The 21,247-nt window shown below is 37.2% G+C and overlaps 1 protein-coding gene across 8 annotated transcripts in view; it reads left to right on the plus strand.

Annotated features, from left to right (window-relative positions):
• The window catches only part of ANKRD31 (ankyrin repeat domain 31), a 134,009-nt gene that overhangs the window by 111,250 nt on the left and 1,512 nt on the right, over positions 1-21,247 (plus strand). For 4 of the 8 annotated variants that reach the window (XM_049707673.1, XM_049707676.1, XM_033430032.2 and 1 more), the window contains 2 exons: positions 3,105-3,207; positions 5,313-7,214. In XM_049707673.1, coding sequence (XP_049563630.1) covers positions 3,105-3,207; positions 5,313-5,503 — 294 coding nt within the window. In that variant the 3' untranslated portion in view covers positions 5,504-7,214. Of the gene's footprint in view, positions 1-3,104; positions 3,208-5,312; positions 7,215-14,507; positions 18,424-21,247 lie in introns of those variants that run through there. The other 4 variants (XM_033430034.2, XM_049707677.1, XM_049707675.1 and 1 more) reach the window with 4 other exon arrangements.

The raw sequence follows: 21,247 nt of genomic DNA on the forward strand, positions 1-21,247 counted from the left end.
GTTTCTGTTGTACAACAAAGTGAATCAGCCATATGCATACATAGTTCATTGTTAATGTATAGAAAGGCAACAATTTTCTATATATTAATTTTGTATCCTGCAGCTTTTCTGAATTCACTGATGAGCTCTGGTAGTTTTCTGGTGGTGTTTTTAGTATTTTCTATGTATAGTATCATGTCATCTGCAAACAGTGACAGTTTTACTTATGTGTTTCCAATTGAGATGCCTTTTATTTCTTTTTCTTGCCTGATTGTTGTGGCTAGGACTTGCAATACTATGTGAATAAAAGTAGCAAGAATGGGCATCTTTGTCTTGTTTCTGATCTTAGAGGAAATGCTTTCAGCTTTGCACCATGAGTATGATGTTAACTATGGGTTTGTCATATGTGATCTTTATTATGTTGAGGTATATTCCCTCTGTGCCCACTTTCTGGAGTGTTTTTATTATAAATGGATGTTGAATTTGGTCAAAGCTTTTTCTGCATCTATTGAGATGATCATATGATTTTTATTCTTCAGTTTGTTAATATAGTATATCACATTGATCGATTTGCAGACATCAAAAAACCCTTGCATCCCTAGGATAAATCCCACTTGATCATGGTGTATGGTCCTCTTAATGTATTGTTGGATTCTGTTTGCTAATATTTTGTGAGGATTTTTGTGTCTGTGTTTATCAGTGATATTAGCTGTAATTTTGTGAGGTTTTTTTGTGATATCTTGTCTGGTTTTGGTATCAGTGTGATGCTGGCCTTCTAGAATGAGTTCGAAAGTGTTCCTTTCTCTGCAGTTTTTTGGAATAGTTTGAGAAGGATAGGTGTTAACTCTTCTCTAAATGTTTGGTAGAATTCACCTGTGAAGCCATCTGGTCCTTTACTTTTGTTTGTTGGGAGTTTTTAAATTACTGATTCAATTTCATTACTGGTAATTGGTCTATTCAGATTTTCTACTTCTTCCTAGTTTAGTGTGGGGAGATTGTACATTTCTAAGAATTTGTCCATTCTAGATTGTCCATTTTATTGGCATGTAGTTGTTTGTAGTCTCTTAAGATCCTTGGTATTTCTGTGGTGTTGGTTGTAACTTCTCCTTTTCATTTCTGATTTTATTGACTTGGGCCCTCTCCCTTTTTTTCTTGATAAGTCTGACTAAAGGTTTATCAATGTTATCTTTTCAAAGAACCAGATTTTAGTTTCATTGACTTTTTCTATTTTTTAGTCTCTGTGTCATTTATTTCTGCTCTAATCCTTATGATTTCTTTCCGTCTACAAACTTTAGGTTTTGTTTGTTCTTCTTTCTCTAGTTTCTTTAGATGTAAGATTAGGTCATTTATTTGAGATTTTTTCTTGTTTCCTGAGGTAAGCTTGTGTCACTATAAACTTCCCTGTTACAACTGCTTTTGCTGCATCCCATAGATTTTGGATCATCATGATTTTGTTTTCATTTGTCTCTAGGTATTTTTTTTTCTTCTTTGCTTTCTTCAGTGAATTTTTGGTTGTTTAGTAGCATATTGTTTAGCCTCCACGTGTTTGTGAGGATATTTTGCAGTTTTTTTTCTTGTAGTTGATTTCTAGTCACATAGTGTTGTGGTTGGTAAAAGATGCTTGATATGATTTTAGTCTTCTTAAATTTATTGAGATTTGTTTTGTTGCCTAGTATGTGATCTGTCCTGGAAAATGTTCCATGTGCACTTGAAAAGAATGTATATTCTGCTGTTTTTGGATAAATGTTCAAAATCCATTGTTGTTAACTGTCAGTTGTTTGGAGAAATGACAGGTGGCATTCAGTGGCCTCACCGCTCTTTTTCCCTGGCAAGTGAGGAGGGTTTAGCATACTGAGTAGGCCAGGTCTGTTCCATTAACATTACCAAGCTTTGTTTAGTCATAGGATTGAGCTAAAAGTCTGCCTAACCATTCTGTATTCCTTAGGCCTTCCTCGCTCTGTTCAGTAACAAGCATTTACTGAGCACTCAGGGTGTGCTAGACAGCATGCCAAAAGTATATATTATCATATATATTATCTCCTTTACTCCTCCCAACTTAAAAATCTGGAGATACTCATTTAACAGATGCACAAACTCAGGCTCAGAGAATTTAAGAATTTTGCTTAAGAGCTTGGACTTAAGAGCTTTTTCTTAGTATTGTCAGGCACTATATGAAGAGCTAGAGAATAAAAATTAATATTATACAGATCCTTCTTCAAGGAGCCTATAGTTCAATGGAAACGGACACATTAATACATAATTTCCTTTAAGTGGGATAAGTGCCTTGACAGAAATATGAGCACAGACTTTATGGGATCCTAGAGGAGGGTCATTACTTGAGCTTAGCAGTTATAGGAAGGCATCCTGGAGGAAGGGATGTCCAAGTTGAGACTTGCTGGTTTAACCATAGTGAACCTAGCTTCTGGGAGTATACTATTAGACTGCTCTAGAACTAGGTCCGGAGGACGCAAAGACCCTTGGACTCAGAACATTTCTGGCAGGTGTTTGCCAGTCTACCTCAGTCCAGCCCATTTGTATGTACATATTTCTAAGCTCTGACCTTTTGGGCTGATACACAATAACTAAGTTCAAAAACAAACCAAGAAAAACAAAAAAACTTTGATGTATAGACCTAAAATGCAGTTAATGTAACCAGCTGTGTATCTGATTTCTAGAAAAGTACCATTTTACTTTTATGACTTAATTTTATTAATGCAACATTAATTTTTTAAAGTTATAAAGTAGCAGGTGCTGGATTAATATATGTTGAATAAGTGAACATATGAGAGAATTAATGGTACATATCAGGGATCAGCAATTTTTTCTGTAAAGGGCCAGATAATACATATTTCAGGCTTTGTGAGCATATGGTCTCTGTCAAAACTACTCCATCCTGCTGTAGCATAAAAGCAGCCATAGATGTTAAGTAAATGAATGGGAATCACTGTGTTCTAGTAAAACTTTATTTACAAAAAGATGGCAGCCCAGATTTGGCTGTGGGCTAGTTTTCCAGTACATAATGTACAACAATCAATACTTTACTGGAGTTACAATTTGCAGGAGAAAGCTGTATTTGCTTCTGATAAAATATATGATTTTGAAGTTCTGTGTTTAATTATGTGCAGGTAACATACCAGGGGAAGGAACTTTTAAAGTATATTTCTGAGGAATTACCCTTGCCTCCAGACCCAAACTTGGTACCTCAGCAACATCAACCTTGTCTTCCAGGTATGTGCAGACCAACACCTGTTTCTTAGTTGTGGGGAAAACACACCCACATCTGCTGAGAAGGCATTGCACTTGTCTTTTTTTTTTTCCATTCAGGTTAAATTCACATGATATTCAAATAAACATTTTAAAGTGAACAATTCAGTGGCATTTAGTACATTGACAGTGTTTTACAACCACCAACTCTGTGTAGTTCCAAAACAGTTTCATCACCCCAGAAAGAAACCCATACCCATTCAGCAGTTACTTCCCATTCAGCAGTTACTTCCCATTCCCCACTCTCTCTAGTCCCTGAGAACTACCAGTCTGCTTCCTGTCTGCATGGATTTGCCTAGTCTGAATATATTATATAAATGGAATCCTTCAATATATGACCTTTTGTGTATGGCACCTTTCACTTAGCATAATGCTTTTAAGGATTATCTACATTGTAATAGTACTTCATTCCTTTTTATGGCTTCCATTACATATATATATAAACCACAGTTTACTTATTTATTCATCCTTTGATGGACATTTGGGTTTCCACTTTCTGGCTGTTGGACATAGTGCTGCCATTAACAGATATATACGTATATTTGTTTGGATACCTGTTTTCAGTTCTTTTGCGTGTATACCAAGGAGTGGAATTGCTATATTATATAGTTATTATATGTTTAACTTTTGAGGGAACAGCCATTACTGTTTTCCACAGCAACTGAATCATTTTACATTCCTACCAGCAATGTACAAGGGTTCCAGTTTCCCCACATCTCCACCAAAACTTGTTATTTTCTGTTTGTTTACAGCACTCCGTTTAAACACCGTTTAACTTAAATTCTAGAAGAATGACACCTTCTCTCACAATTCCTTTCTCGGAATCTGTGATGTGCTTACTTTAGGTAGATTTTTTTTAAGTGTCATGTAAAAGGGAAAAATGGTATTTTTTTCCTTCCTGCAGGCATGATTTGGTTAGTTTTCCATATTTTCTAAAAATAGATCCTAGATACTAGAATTAAGTCTTTGCTTGTTAGGGTACACTAATAAACCTTCAGAAAACTGAAGAGAATGTGGTCTTCACCAGTCAGCAGCCGATTTTGATTGGAAAGGGCGGTACACATTTATGAAAAGCAGACATAACTAATGTTATATCACCCTTCTCTGCTGCAGTGCACCCTCTTTTTCCCCCCGTTTCCCTGTCTTAGACCAGTTGGGGACAATATATGAGGAGAGGAGGTACAAAACAAAAAATGATAATTCTGTGACAACCAGAGTCAAGAACCAAACAGGATTACTATCACAAGCCTCTAACCAGGGGTTTCCCAGGGTTACTCCTTTCCTTACAACAAATCCCAGTAATTCAAAGTACTTTCCTAAGTTTATACTGAAGTCACTCTAACCTTTGTCTCAAAAACTGGCTTCAGAATAAGATGCATTTTCCCCTGTTTTCTAAGGATAGCCTCAAAAGTATTTTTCATCATTTTGGGGAAACACATAAAATAAAACAATTGTGGGGAAGTTAAAGAGCTTACGAAACTGGAAGGAGTTGTAGTAATTCATGGTCTTTGGTTCCTTACCTAATCTAATCTTAGAGATAGGCCAAGGAACCTGAGTTTTTAGGAGTGATTCTTATGCAGCCAGCCTGACTGTTGACTTTGAATGACTAGTGGTATCTGATTTCTTATGCAGGTAATAATTTGAAAATTCTTAATATTCAGCCCTTCACTTTGATTCCAAAGCACACCCACTTTTGTGCTTGTACACTCAAGCCCTCTGTCTCTCTGTCTCTCTTGTCCCTCTCGTCTCTCTGCCTCGTGCACGTGCGCACACACACTTGAAGGAAAGTCAAGCAAACCCTTTCTCCTAGTTTCTATCCTTAAGAGTCAAAGCAGAAATATAGGTTCTTCCTCATATCAGAAAGCATATCTGCTCCTCAGATTTTCTAGCTCCAGGCACGTATTTCCAACCCCAGCCATGCGTCTTCTTCCTCAGAGGGCTCACAGTTCCTCTGCTAAATGAGCATGAAATAAAAAATGGGTTCTGAATTGCTGCTTCTGTTGCCTGCAGTATAAACAGTTTCTTGTTACTAATTTCTGTCCAGAAATCCTGAATTTTCTTTCCTTTAGATATTTCAGAAAATGTTAGTGCTAATTTGAGAACTGTGGAGGCGCCAGTATGCCAACCAGCATCTTGCTACCTTGATCTGGACCTAGGAATCTATAGACAGGTCCCTGCAGGCATCCGTAGGCTGCTGTTGAAGTTTTGTTTGAGCATCTTTGAGTTAGGATTCTTTTGTACCTGGTTTTGTGGTACCTGACAGAAATCCAAAGACCTGCTAAGTTAGAAAAATGTAAAGTCTCTAACCTTATTACAAGCAAAGCATTCTGGAGAGAATCTTTTCCCCTCTTCTGCATATCAAAATGTGGTAATGGAAGTTGTGGCTGTGACATCATAGAGACCATAGTCTAAAGGAAAAACATGTCCACATGGATTTAATTGCCTACTTCAGATCATGAACATATCTGTTCTCTTATGCTTTTTGATGATCACACTCTTCAGAATACTGTTTTTTGGAAATAGTGGACTAGGAAGAGATATTTACATTTCCCATAACTAGGATGACCATGTATCCCCATTTGACCAGGGCAGTCCCTAATCCAGAAAAATTATTAGTACCACTCCCTTTCACTTTCAGACATTCCTTGTTTAGATGACCTAGTACAGGAACCAAGCAAATAACTGTTGGAAAAAATGAAATTTGGACAAGGTGAAAAAAAGAGAAAAAGAGAAACTTTCAGTTTTATTTAAGTTTTTAACTGTATAGTTTCTAGCATACTACTGTGTAAATAGATGGTTAAATCTTATGTATATCACTCTATATTATAAATAATTGCTGATTACCTAATCTTAACCCCCGATAGACTGAGAAGATCTTTGAGTTCAGAGAGATTTTTGTGGGCTCTTGCTTCCTATTATATTCCCAATGCCTGGCATATAGTAGCTTCCAAGTAAAATGTTCATTGAATAAATGAATGAGTGAATGGAAACATGAACATGATCCAAAGGACTGCTTATTTTAAAACTGAATTTACTTACAGTTGACGGTCCTCATAGGTGGACATTCCTAGATCTCACAGGCTATAACAGAATTTGTGGTGAAGAATTCAACAAATGGTAAATGGGATTTTGGTTAGTTAATACTATCTCCTTTATCTGAATTAATCTCCCTTATCTGAATTTTCTGTCTAACTGTGAGGTATAAGAGTGATGGCCCTTCAGGCTTAATTTCCAAAATACACAAACAGCTCATACAACTCAACAACAAAAAAACAAAAAACCCAATCAAAAACTGGGCAGAGACCTAAATAGACATTTCACCAAAGAAGACATACTGATGGCCAATAGGCACATGAAAAGATGCTCAGTGTCGCTAATTATTAGAGAAATGCAAATCAAAACCACAATGAAGTATCACCTCACACCTGTCAGAATGACCATCATTAAAAAGTTTACAAATAACAAATGCTGGAGAGGTGTGGGAAAAAGGGAACCCTCCTACACTGTTGGTGAGAATGTAAATTGGTGCAGCCACTATGGAGAACAGTATGGAGATTCCTTAAAAAACTAAAAATAGAGTTGCCATATGATCCAGCAATCCCATTCCTGGGCATACATCTGGACAAAGCTATAATCCGAAAAGATACATGCACCCCTATGTTCACAGCAGCACTATTTACAATAGCCAAGACATGGAAGCAACCTAAGTGTCCATCGGCAACAGATGAATGGATAAAGAAGATGTAGTATATATACATAATTACTACTCAGCCATAAAAAAGAATGAAATAATGCCATTTGCGGCAACATGAATCGACCTAGAGATTATCATACTAAGTGAAGTAAGTCAGAAAGAGAAAGACATGTGCCACCTGATATCACTTATATGTAGAATGTAAAATATGACACAGATGAACTTATTTGTGAAACAGAAACAGACTAACAGACAGGGAACAAACTTATGGTTACCAAAGGGGAAAGGGGGTGGTGGGGGAGGGATGAATTAGGAGTTTGGGACTAGCAGATACAAACTGCTATATGTAAAATAGATAAACAACAATGTCCTACTGTATAGCATGGGGAACTATATTCAGTATCCTTTAATAAACCATAATGGAAAAGAAGATGAAAAAGAATATATATATGTATAACTGAATCACTTTGCTGTATACCAGAAACTAACACAACATTGTAAATCAACTATACTTCAAAAAAAAAGAAAAAAGAATGATGGCCCTCCACATTTTTCTCAACCAGAAATTTCAAAGAGAACTATTTCTCCTTTCCCCTCATCCAGTTTACTTCTACATATCATTTTAGATTCATGGTATCAAGAAAATCATGAATCATGAAGATAAATGATAAAATGACTTGCTTCAGTAAGTCAGAGATAATGGAAGAGCTTTTTATTTATTTGAGTTCTACACAAAAACTAGTTAACCTGGCAACTTGAGGCAATGTATTGATAGACTCCAGGATGTTAAAATGTGGTATATTAACACATTTGAGGATATATGTTGTTTCTAATGAAAGATTCTAAACATACCAATGCTAATCTTTAAAAATGAAGTTCTGTTCACGAAATGTTGATGAAATCCCTGAAGTATCTATCTCTAAAGATCTTTATAAGCTTTAAAATGGAGTGAGTCTATGATGCATTTTCCCTTAAAATTTCACAGCTTCGTCCCAAGCCTCTCTCCCCTCTGCCTACTTGTCTGTGGTTCCTCCTTTGTGTTATTGAGGGAATCTTCATCAATATTTCAGTATATATTGGAATGGGAAAAATGAACATTCCCAAAACTTCTATTACATAATGTGAACATTATGTATAAAAATATTGACATATTTTTCACAAAGTTCTTTAGAAAAACATTCTGTTAATATAGATCACATTTCATTATTTACCTGGAAAGCCAGTTTTATATGTTTATGTCCCCTGTCACCATAGTACCAAGACACTCAAAACACATGAAGCTTGAATGTATTCATCTAAGCAAAGCAAACAAACAAAAAAAGAGTATCTCCTGAGGCCTTTCTTTTCCCAGGCTATCATTTAATGCACACTGATTATATAATTTATAATTTGCTCTCAGGAAGATCTAACATCACTTGTTCATTTGAAATAGAATATGCTTTTTCAGGGAAAAAATAGACTTTTTTTGTTTTTAATGAAAACGGTCTTTGACCTACTTATAATCTGTTGTGAATAAATGACTTTAAAGAAAGAGTTTTCTTCATTTCAGTGCTGTTATTGTGCTTCATTTCTCTGTAAAAGTATATGTAATAGAACACAAACATTCACAGGTGCTTCTGTTTTATGTGGTTAAGAACTTCTTAAACAGCCAAGGAAGATGGGTGCCTGATAACAGAGCACAGGGTGTTTATTTCAGCTCCTGTTTAAACTCCTGATCCTTTTTCATTATTTTAATCGTATGTTTTTTCATCCTGGTATTTTATATCTACTGGTAGGGGAGGAAAGAGAAGAAAACAAATTACCTGTTGAGCATTTGCCATGTGCCAGACCCCCTGCCAGATTATTTTACATGCATTAGGACATTTAGGAGCTTCTTTTTAGTAGAACTCCAAGGTTCACGTCTGTACGACAGAGACACAGAAAACCTGAACACTTTACATATAAAATCAAGTATCTCAAATCCAATTCAGCTTAAAGAACCACCTATTAATTTCAATTTTCCCCTGAACAATGAGGGCCTAAATAGTTTTAAACTTCTAAATATAATAATCAAGTCTGTTTCTTGATGCCAGTACAGTTTCACAGATGGCTTTTGATATTATCAATGTAAATCTGTGCAAAATTATTAATTTAGTTTTAGATATCCAATCATGTAATACTCTATCACCATATTTATCCTTTAGGATCCTTCATTTATCAGAAGACACTGAACTTTATTTTTTTTTCTTTGGCTGCATTGGGCCTTCGTTGCTGCGCATGGGCTTTCTCTAGTTGCAGCGAGCGGGGGCTACTCTTCATTGTGGTGCGCGGGCTTCTATTGCAGTGGCTTCTCTTGTTGCGGAGCATGGGCTCTAGGCACGCAGGCTTCAGTAGTTGCGGTGTGTGGGCTCAGTAGTTGAGGCTCGTGGGCTCTAGAGCACAGGCTCAATAGTTGTGGCACATGGGCTTAGTTGCTCTGTGGCATGTGGGATCTTCCCGGACTAGGGCTTGAACCCGTGTCCCCTGCATTGGCAGGTGGATTCTTAACCACTGCGCCACCAGGAAAGTCCCTGAACTTTGTATTTAAATAGCCATAGTAGAATTTTTCCCCCATCATAACTAGAGCAGATGTATTTTTACAATTCATTAAAATTATTCTTAATCATTTTGCCTTTGATTGGAATTATATTTCTGATTCAGGATGAGAATGTATACATAAGTATGTTCATTTTCATTTGTAACTAGAGCAAGTGATGTTTCATTCCATAATCGTAATGAAATTTGGAATGCTTAGTTTGTAAGCACAAGTTCTGGAAGTCTGAGTTCAATAATTTTCAAGTTAGAAGTGAACCTAATAGATCAGCTAGTCTCGGACCTGTTTTGCAGATGATAAAACTGAGAACCAGAGGAGTAAGATGGGTTAGGGATGTGTCAGAAGTGAACCATCAGTTAAAATAATGAATCTGATTATTTTTGCTTTTGATATTTTAAGGGAATTTTTTTCAAAAACAGAGGAAAAGAAACGAAATTGAGTTATTTGTAGTGAGGTGGATGGACCTAGAGACTGTCATACAGAGTGAAGTAAGTCAGAAAGAGAAAAACAAATACCGTATGCTAACACAAATGTATGGAATCTAAAAAAGAAAAAATGGTTCCGAAGAACCTAGGGGCAGGACAGGAATAAAGACGCAGACGTAGGGAATGGACTTGAGGACACAGGGAAGGGGAAGGGGAAGCTGGGACGAAGTGAGAGAGTGGCATGGACATATATACACTACCAAATGTAAAATAGATAGCTAGTGGGAAGCAGCTGCATAGCACAGGGAGATCAGCCTGGTGCTTTGTTTCCACCTAGAGGGGTGGGATAGGGAGGGTGGGAGGGAGGAAGATGCAAGAGGGAGGAGTTATGGGGATATATGTATACTGATTCACTTTGTTATACAGCAGAAACTAACACACCATTTTAAAGCAATTATGCTCCAATAAAGATGTTTAAAAAAAATTCATCAGCCTTACATAATTGTGTATTATCATATGTAGTATTTGTATTGTGTATTGTTTTTAAGTGTCAATGTTCATTTGGATTTATCTACATATTTACTACTTTATTTGCTCTCCGTTCTATTTCACTTCTCAAACTTTCCATCTAGGACAAGTTTCCTTCCCGTGTTATATCCTTTAGAATTTCCTTCATTCATAAACCCTCTCTACTTTGTCTAAAAATTATTTTATCTCACATTATTTATTGAATTTTTAGTGGTCATTGAAATCTGGTATAAAAGACGTTTTCATGACATACATTAAAGGTTCTCTTTTACTGTAAAAAACCCCCCCAAAAACAGAGGAAAAAGAACAGTAAAAGTTAAATTATTTTTAACCTAACTAGTATGTCATTTTGAAGTGCCGGTTTTGGCCACTGGATAACATGAATAGTTGCATGAGCCCATTCTTTTGCCTACTAATGAATCTATCAATTCATTTTAAGCAGACTTGTGCAGAATATCTAAAGTCTGGTGATATTACTTGAGGGAGATTTATTTCTCCCTACCTTGTCCATAAGCAGAATGGTTCCGTAGTTCCTTAGCTGTGCATTTCCTGTTGGGGCTTAGGGACAACAAGAAAAGACAAATGTCCGATTAAATGGCCATCTTCCTAGTTGTACTGGGCTGCTAAATGTGCTACGGTTTAGAAATTTTATTTCTAGATCTCAGAGGGCACTGACTTTGCCTAGGGAATCTACCCCAAGTAAAAGTGAAAATTAAAGGGAGATGGGCTCCTACCTTCTAATGGGGTGAATTGGTGGTTTTCACAGTTCTGATGGAAAAATTCTTTGTCACAAAGCTACAAGTAGATGTCCTTAGTTATCATTGCAAAGAAGATGGTAATTATTTGACCAAATAACGGATTAAGTTACTATCTCTCAGGGTTCTAATTTCTCTTTACCTCATTCACAAAAATTCTTTCAGTGACAGAACTTCTTTTTTAAATCCTCCTATTCCTCTTTGTTTCTTTGAGGCTCCAGAGCCACAGGTGTCTGGCCCCTTAAGCAGAACTGAACTTCCGAGCACTAGTCCACTTAATCCTCCCCACGGTGAGGACTGGGAAAAATGAATAGTTGATATTGTCAGACTGCTTAAGACTATGTGTGTGTTTGCTCCTGGTATTACAGTGCCGTACCTGTCAGTTCATATTGCTGCAGATCACAACAGCTTAGTTTTTCTAAGATCTTTCCATGGAACAGTAACAATTTACTAATGGACCCAAAGTAAAATCATTTCCTATAAAGTATATTAAATTTAAACGTTTTACATCCAATATCTGAATCTTGCTGCTTCATTCCCTCTTAGCTATGGAAGCAAAACTCCAGTGTTTGGGAGCTTCCAATTTGGAAACATGTCTTTTAAGTGTGTGCTTCCTGCAGTCCCTTTATTTGTTGCTATGCTAACTGGCCCAAAGCTTGGTGGGAGTAGCAAGTATTGTAGTAAGAGTATAGACTGCATTGGTGAGGAAACTAGTTCACTGTTCTTTTATATTTAAGTGCCTGTATTTTGTGCAACCTATTAAGTTCCTGTTAAGTAACAGTATATTGAGTACTATAAATGAATTATTAAATCAAAAAAAATCTAAATCCCAGTTTCCTAACTACTTGGATTCTTTCCCTTTCTTGTCTCACATGGTTGTACAAGGATTAAAGTATTGAAAAGTGATGGACAAATGTGTGATATGACTATTAGAGCATAGAAACAAGCTATAGAAGGATATGATATACCCTGGGTTGTTATCGTTGGTTACCTGGGCAGCAGGGGAGTTGGGGCAGGGAGAGGATTGCAGGAAAACCATACCTTCGGACCAAATTTAGAGTATATACAAAAGTAAAACACTGAAAACAGTTCTAAAGACCCTGAAAGCAGGAGACATGCAGAGTGAGCCCAGACTAGGGCCCACAGAAGAGAATCTCAATTCTAGAACTGTGTTCTCAGCTGCTGTAGTAACAGGTTATTACTTATTTCTCAGAAGATTGATAATACAAACCACAGTATATTTTTACTTATTTTAAGTAGCTGTAGTACACTGCATGTATGTTTAATTTTTTATGAAAAGAAAAAGCAAAGAGTTTTAAAACTATTACATACTGGCATTGATGCTTTCAGGTATGCTTTCCATATGTAGACATGGAGAAAAGGTTTACTCAACTTCAAAAAAGGAAGAAAAGCTAGTGAAGTTCTTCGTCTTTAACTTTCCTGAATGTTATTTGCCTGGAATGATTCAAATAATTTTGAAGCTTGTACTATTATATAATAAGATAATGTAGCAGTTGTATAGTTACTTAACACAATTCAAACTGGGATCATAAATTTGAAATCAGTTTGCTGTATTCTTACATTTTCTTATATGAGGATTACCCTGTTTAGCTCAGTTTTCTGTATGAATGTGTTTTTTGTTTTGTTGCCCACCCCATCCCAATATATTGGGAATTGTGGGTAACAACAAAGAAATCTGGAAGCTAGAAGTTGTGGTCAGCCAAAGGTGCCGGATCCTGGTAGCATGGGCTGGAATGAAACGGGTGGGAATGCAGTGGCAGATGGAGTTCAGAGATTCCTGTTGTGGAAGAGGTGGTAGAGGAGAAAGAAAAGGCAGCAGAAGATGAGAGGTAAAGGAGATGAGAACAGGTGTTTTGTAAGGAATGGTCTTTGTTTCTTCCAGTCTGATAATTATGGAAAAGAGGCTATTCTGTGAGAAACTGGGGGATGTTCTTAATACTGAGTTTTGTGGTGTGATATGTATGTCCCCAGAATTTCATGTCTATGGGCTTACCCAGGAAGTGGCTCCTTCTGTTACCACAGAGCCACTTACAGTTTTCCTAAAGTCCTGCAGATTACAGGAAAGTCAGGAGTGTATTATGCTGACAGTGAAATTAAGTGGATCTGGGGGTGGGATTTTGGCTGCCATGACCTCTGTTCCTTTGAAAGAGAAGCCATGTGAATAGCCACTAGACAGAATATCAACCAAATAACTTTTGTGGATATATCATGGCTAACCTGTTGAGAAAGTTATAAATCAAGGCCATCACACCCTACTGACTTTAGTGATAAAGTCAGCCCTGCTTAAAAAAAAGAAGGTGGGCCTAAAATGGTCCCTTTATCTTAATTTATTACAGCACGTAAGGGAGAGAGAGAGCCAGATCAGCTCCAAGCAAAGCTAGTTTAGAGTGCAAAGCGGTATTGAATAACACTTTACAATTTTACAGAAAACTTTCACATAAGTGTTATTTTATCATTTGACAAAGGTGAATGATGGGAATGGTAAGGCAAAAGGAAAAAAAGTTTTAACATTAGCATTACTTTATTGAAAACTCCAAACTCCACTTCTGTGGGTTAATAGGTTAACAAATGTCCATCTGAAAATACTGTTTTTCAAACACTTTTGTTATATCATCTCAGCATCCCAAGTTTGGGCCACTCTGTTTCCAGCATGTCAGTTGGGAAGATGGGCAGGTTGCTTCCTGTGGAGCTACTGCTTATCATTCTGCACTTTTGTTGGTGACCTTCTCTATGTGAGCCCTATGGTGATAATTTCTGGTTACAAACAAGATAAAGCTATTCAGGTGCTCTTGGCCATCTCTTACAAGTGCCCATGTTTGGGTCTGTGACTTTTAAGGCAAGGCCCATTCACTGGAAAGAGAATAGGGTTTTTGTGCATACAGGCCCATCCTTGCTCTGATGAAACTAAGCTAATATTAGCAAAATTAATTTAAATTAATATTTAAAGCCTTATTTCCATGGGCTTTTCCTGAAGGATGAATGCTCTCCACTCCCAACTTTTGTGAGGTACCTTGCTTCAGATAGTCTATAAAACAAACCTGCTAATGAGGGGATTATTTTGTTTACATATGGACCATGTGTAAAACAGTTTAAATTCTTTGGGTTGTAAGTAACAGTTTAAAACCCAAATCAGACTGGCTTACACCCCCCATAAAAAGGAATTTTATTGACTCATGTACATGAAAGACCAGGAGTAGGTTCTTCAGGCTTAAGCCAGTGTTCACAGAGCATGACTGAGCACCCAGTTTTTCTTGCTTTCCATTTCTCAGCTCCATGGTAGCAGCCTCTCCTCTCATCATCCCAGAACTACATGCTTCCAGATTCAAGTCCAGAGGGCAAGAATTTGGATGTGACTCTTTCCCAGAAGGCGAAACAAAGATCTCATTGCATGTAACTTCACTCCGAATGGGTTGTGTTCTTACCCTGAATCAATGCCTGTTCACTGATTGGCCTAGATCTAAACAAATCAGGAGATGAATGTTGGAAGGAAGAGATAGTGAATTATATCCCCTGAACTGAACAAGAACTTTCAGACCAAAAAACTAAGCAGGCAACTCCGTAAAGGGTAATTGTGAAGTTTATTGTGGGTAACTTACATACGGGTAGGAAGGATCAGGCAGAGATGATCCAGAAGCATTCCTAGCCGACTCTGCCTCTGAAAAGGGTAAGGAGGATTTAAAGGGACCAAAGCTAAAAACAGAATCTGACCACTTGGGAGAAGTGTGGTTGGTCCACACTGACAGGAACCCCTGTTTTTCCTCCCTGCCCTTCCCTGAGGGGTCTCATGACTGTTAACTACCTGCATCAGCAAAAGGCATTCTTCCAGTTTTCATATCAGTTGAAGACAAGGGTAAGCTGATAGAGAACTGTTAACTATCTGCGTCAGCAAAGGCATTCTTCCAGTTTTCATATCAGATGAAGACAAAGGTAAAAGCTGGCTTGGGCGCATTCCTTGTGAGTAGGCTAAAGTACAGTCATGCAGAAAGGGAAGGGATAGGACTGCAGACCTAAGATGGAGCTGACAAAATGGAGTCAGTGTGGTTCAGCCACACAGTTCAGAACAATTCCACCAGAAGCACATGGACCAAGTGTGGGGAAAGGGATTGTCCTCCAGAGGCAAATTAGGGTGGGATCACCATTAGAAGGATAAATGGGTACTTTATCAGGAGCGCCAGATATCCATGCAGATGTGTAACCGTGTAAACATTTGTACTGCTTAGAATTATGAACAAAGCACTTGGACTATACATACGTCTATCTGAAACTGTCTGGCTGAGGTCACACAGATAGCATGTTGGTGCTAACCTTGGAATAAGATTCAACTATTTGAATGACGTATAGCTCATATAGCCAGTCTCCAAGAAAGGAATCTCTGAGACTGTCAGGGAGCTTAAAGAAGCCAGTTTTAGTATCATTGGCTCTTAAACTGGCAGAGCTAAAAGGGACCCTGCTGATCATCAACTCTCTCACCTCTCAGAGGCGATGGAAATCTAGATAAGCCATATAACTTGCTTGAGATCACAACCAAGTTTGTGTGACCTAGAAAATTGATCATCCATCTTCCAGCCTAACACTCTTTTTAGTAATAACTACCTGCTATAATAATAGCAGCTACTATTTATTGAGTGGTTGCTCTGTATTAGGCAGTCGACAGGCATTTCACATGCAGTATCTCATTTAATCTTTACAACTGTTTTATTCTCAATTTATTGGAAATTGAGGCACAGAGGGGCTTTGTATAACTACCTTCAGAAGCTTCAGTTATCCATTTTTTGCCTTGGTGTTTTAGACTGCAAACAGGCTTCTTTCTTCCAAGATAGGTCAGTGCTGATTTACAGCTTTATCTTGGGTATAGAAAATGGAGTGAGTGAAGAATGACCTGGTCAGAAAACCTGTTATATGTGCTCATAGACTTGACTAGGGTCTAGGGTTCGTAATAAGTAAATTTAAATCTTATTTTTTACCTTTTTAAAAATTTATTTTTTTAACATCTTTATTAGAGTATAATTGCTCTACGATGGGATGTTTGTTTCTACTTTATAACAAAGTGAATCAGCCATACATATATCCCCATATCTCCTCCCTCCTCCGTCTCGCTCCCACCCTCCCTATCCCATCCCTCTAGGTGGTCGCAAAGCACCAAGCTGATCTCCCTGTGCTATGTGGCTGTTTCCCACTAGCTATCTGTTTTACATTTGGTAGTGTATATAAGTCCATGCTAATCTCTCACTTCTTCCCAGCTCACCCTTCCCCCTCCCCGTGTCCTCAAGTCCATTCTCTACATCTGCGTCTTTATTCCTGTCCTGCCTCTAGGTTCTTCATAACCTTTTTTTTTTTAGATTCCATATATATATGTTAACATACAGTATTTGTTTTTCTCGTTCTGACTTACTTTGTGTGACAGTCTCTAGGTCCATCCACCTCACTACAAATAACTCAATTTCATTTCTTTTTATGGCTGAGTAATATTCCATTATATGTATATGTGCCACATCTTCTTTATCCATTCATCTGTCCGTGGACACTTAGGTTGCTTCCATGTCCTGGCTATTGTAAATAGAGCTGCAATGAACATTGTGGTACATGACTCTTTTTGAATTATGGTTTTCTCAGGGTATATGCCCAGTAGTGGGATTGCTGGGTTGTATAGTAGTTCTATCTTTAGTTTTTTAAGGAACCTCCATACTGTTCTCCATAATGACTGTATCAATTTACATTCCCACCAACAGTGTAAGAGGGTTCCCTTTTCTCCACACCCTCTCCAGCATTTATTGTTTGTAGAGTTTTTGATGGCCATTCTGACCAGTGTGAGGTGATACCTCATTGTAATTTTGATTTGCATTTCTCTAATGATTAGTGATGTTGAGCATCCTTTCATGTGTTTGTTGGCAATCTGTATATCTTCTTTGGAGAAATATCTATTTAGGTCTTCTGCCCATTTTTGTATTGGGTTGTTTGTTGATATTGAGCTGCATGAGCTGCTTGTAAATATTGGAGATTAATCTTTTGTCAGTTCCTTCGTTTGCAAATATTTTCTCCCGTTCTGATGGTTGCCTTTTCATCTTTTTTATGGTTTCCTTTGCTGTGCAAAAGCTTTTAAGTTTCATTAGGTCCCATTTGTTTATTTCTGTTTTTATTTCCATTTCTCTAGGAGGTGGGTCAAAAAGGATCTTGCTGTGATTTATGTCATAGAGTGTTCTGCCTGTGTTTTCCTCTAAGTTTGATAGTGTCTGGCCTTACATTTAGGTCTTTAATCCATTTTGAGTTTATTTTTGTGTATGGTGTTAGGGAGTGTTCTAATTTCATTCTTTTACATGTAGCTCTCCAGTTTTCCCAGCACCACTTACTGAAGAGGCTGTCTTTTCTCCACTGTATATTCTTGCCTCCTTTATCAAAAATAAGGTGACCATACGTGCATGGGTTTGTCTCTGGGTTTTCTATCCTGTTCCATTGCTCTATATTTCTGTTTTTTTGCCAGTACCATACTGTCTTGATTACTGTAACTGTGTAGTATAGTCTGAAGTCGGGGAGCCTGATTCCTCCAGCTCCATTTTTCTTTCTCAAGATTGCTTTGGCTGTTCGGGGTCTTTTGTGTTTCCATACAAATTGTGAAATTTTTTGTTCTAATTCTGTGAAAAATGCCATTGGTAGTTTGATAGGGATTGCATTGAATCTGTAGATTGCTTTGGGTAGTATAGTCATTTTCACAGTGTTGATTCTTCCAATCCAAGAACATGGTATATCTCTCCATCTGTTTGTATCATCTTTAAATCTTATTTTTTAAAAGACAGTTTTTAATTTGTTGACTCTTCTTCAAACAGGAACTTCCAAAGGGTCAATGAAAAGCATCCCACATTATCTTCAAATAAATGAAATACTGTTAATCAGCGATCAGGAATTTCTCCCATGCCATATAATGGATGAGCATTGGAAGTTCTATGTGGAATGTGAGGAGCTAACATTCTAAAGCCTTGTTTTCTTAATAATTTATTAGGTATTTTTTCATATTATTAACCAATGTTCATATTTTGTTGTGTGTGGGCTGGTGGGCCTGTTTAATACACACTTTATGAGTTACTACTTAAGATGTGTTTACTGTTTTAAGAAAAAATATAACTCTTCCACTATTGTAGTAAGATTAATCGTTTTTTGCAATTAAAATAAAGACGTTTTTGACATAAACAATATTGACTCTCTGGCTTTCTTTTTACTAAAATAAACTTCAAACAAATCTTTAAATCAACACCTCTGCCTTTGCATAAATAACAGTTGTTCCTTATGGGAAGTAAGAATACAAATAGGAGTGACTATTGGTCCTGAAAAGTCCCTGGTAAAGTAAATCTACTTAAAAAAAAAGAACTTAAAGTCCTACTACCTTCCCCCATTTATTTTAGAATTTATGTTGAAATGAAAATGTAAAATTATGAAAGAGGTTTGTCTTAAGTTTCACAAAATTTAGTGTAGATAGAATTGTAGCTGTGCTAAGTCTGAGAACAAAAAATGAATAAATGAATCAAGTGTTGATTCGGGGGCTGATTATTTTAAATAGGATATATTTCATCTTTAATGTTTGCTACACTGTCATGAAGATTTTTTTTTTAAAAAGCGCTATATTCAAGAGCTTTGTAAGTTTTTATAAGCTTTCTTTATACGGGTCTTTCTTAATCCTTTGATAGCCATCTTATTCTTATCTGTCATTACCCCAGGCTCCCAAATATGCTTTTTAACTCTGTGGCCTAATTCTGTCACTTCTCTCTCATTTGAGTAGACAGGTCAAAATTGCAATAAAAATTACCCTAGCAAGTGCTAGAACTTTGGGGGGGGGGATGGGGAGGAGCAATATGGTGTTGCTTTTTGATATTTTCTTATTTTAAATGTACAGAATCTTAAATATCTTTAGAATACACAAGAAACTTGTCAACAGTTGCTTGTGGAGAGAAGAATTATGGGACTGGGGAACTAAGGGGAAAGGAAGACTTTTAACTACATGCACCCTTTGGCAACTTTGAAATTGGTACTCTGTGTTTATTCTTTGTATTCAGATAAAAATTTTAAATATCTGAAAAGATAGCACCTGAAAATGTTTGCCTATTCATAAAAGTGTAAAGACAGATCATTTTATTTTTCTTCCTTTGAGGGTCCATTGAAAATGTTCAGGATAAAGTGAACCCTACATGTTGTAATGTTTGAGAACTGACAAGAATTTTATTGTTCCATTATCATTTTCTTAGACTACCCTATTTTTCTAATTTTTGAATAATATACCTGAGGGGGTCTATTTGGCTTTCATTACTTAAGGAGATATTTAAAACATGGGCCATTTGGGAATATATGTACTAACGTGGGAAATATATACAATGTATATAAATATACAATATACTTATATATATATAAGTAACTGAAAAATGCAAGTTGTTAGACAGTATTTAGTACAAATCCTGGTTGTGTTAAATAAAAATTATATGCCTTTCTGCCTCTGTGGTAGGGAAGTTTGGGGGAGAATGGATACATGTATATGTACGGCTGAGTCCCTTTGCTGTGTACCTGAAACTGTCACAACATTGTCAATCGGCTATACTCCAATATAAAATAAAAAGTTTAAAGAAAATTATATGCCTTTGAGTGCATGTATAATATATATATTTATATGGCTATATTTATATAGCCATATAAATATACATATTTTTATATTATGTGTGGTATATCTACTTTATAAGCTATGAAATGTGTATTTGTATGTATAAGTATGTGTGTGGTGTGGGAGATGTCAAGTAAAAGGTCTGGAATGCTACAAATAAAATTGCAGTGCCCGTCCCTAAGGGACTGGGGAAGTTGGAAGGATATATTACAGTTTACTTTCAACTTAAAAAAAAAGCCACGCACACATTTCTTTTGTAATTTAAAAATATTTTTAAAAAAATAACTTAAAAGCAGGTATTTTGTTTAGTGATTATAATTTAGAAAAGTCATACATTCTAAGTTTATAATATAAGAAGTCTTGCAATTCTGAGTTTTCATTTTAGTGATCAAATTCTTAAATTTAGTTTTCCAAGCTCATTTAACATTAAGTATACCAACTGGCAACTGACTTAACACCTAGTGGAGGCATGTTGAGTATTGCCCAAACTAAACAAAAGGGTCTACTTCAAGCAGGGTTGGGGTCCGGAGAGCTACCTTACCTCAGATCTTCCCTGTGAGATGATTGGGTGATTCGGGGTATTGGCTAGATGTTTTGCCTATTCTGTGTTCTAAATGAAACAAGCTTCTGGACCCTAAGCCATACGAGGGACTTCCAAGAATATCTAATAATGCAATCTTCTCTGATATTTGTATCCTTTCTATAAAACTAAGTTCCTGAATATCTCCAGGATACTCCATACCCAACAAGGAATCCTATTCCCTTTCAGACAGGTACTCCTAAATATTAGAAAGCTGGAACCCCAATGTCCCAGGACTCACAAAACTTCCTTTTTTTTTTTTTTTGCGGTGGGCCTCTCACTGCTGGGGCCTCTCCTGTTGCGGAGCACAGGCTCCGGACGCGCAGGCTCAGCGGCCATGGCTCACGGGCCCAGCCGCTCTGCGGCACGTGGGATCCTTCCAGACCAGGGCACAAACCCGTGTCCCCTGCATCGGCAGGCGGACTCTCAACCACTGCGCCACCAGGGAAGCCCCACAACACTTCCTTTTAAGACTTGAATTTACAGCATAAGCCTCCCCTGGCCTGATTGCTGGGAATGTCCAAGCATACATCTTGTCCTTTCGTTCTCCATTTCTCTTTCAGTCAGTCACTTCGAATTCCCCTCCTGAGCTCAGTCCTTTATCAGGACTAGACTATGTGCAGCCCTATCCCGTTTCTCTCACCCCGGTTCTTTGCCTTATAAAAACCTGCAGCACGCTCCGGCAAATTATTCTTCCTAAGGGTCTGTTTTACTTCCCTGCTGCTACTGCGAGAGTAAAATCTAGGCCCAACGTTTGAGGCCCCTAGCTCTCTGGTCCTGATGTAACCTTC

Source organism: Orcinus orca, chromosome 3, assembly GCF_937001465.1.
Source record: "Orcinus orca chromosome 3, mOrcOrc1.1, whole genome shotgun sequence".
Taxonomy (NCBI): domain Eukaryota; kingdom Metazoa; phylum Chordata; class Mammalia; order Artiodactyla; family Delphinidae; genus Orcinus; species Orcinus orca.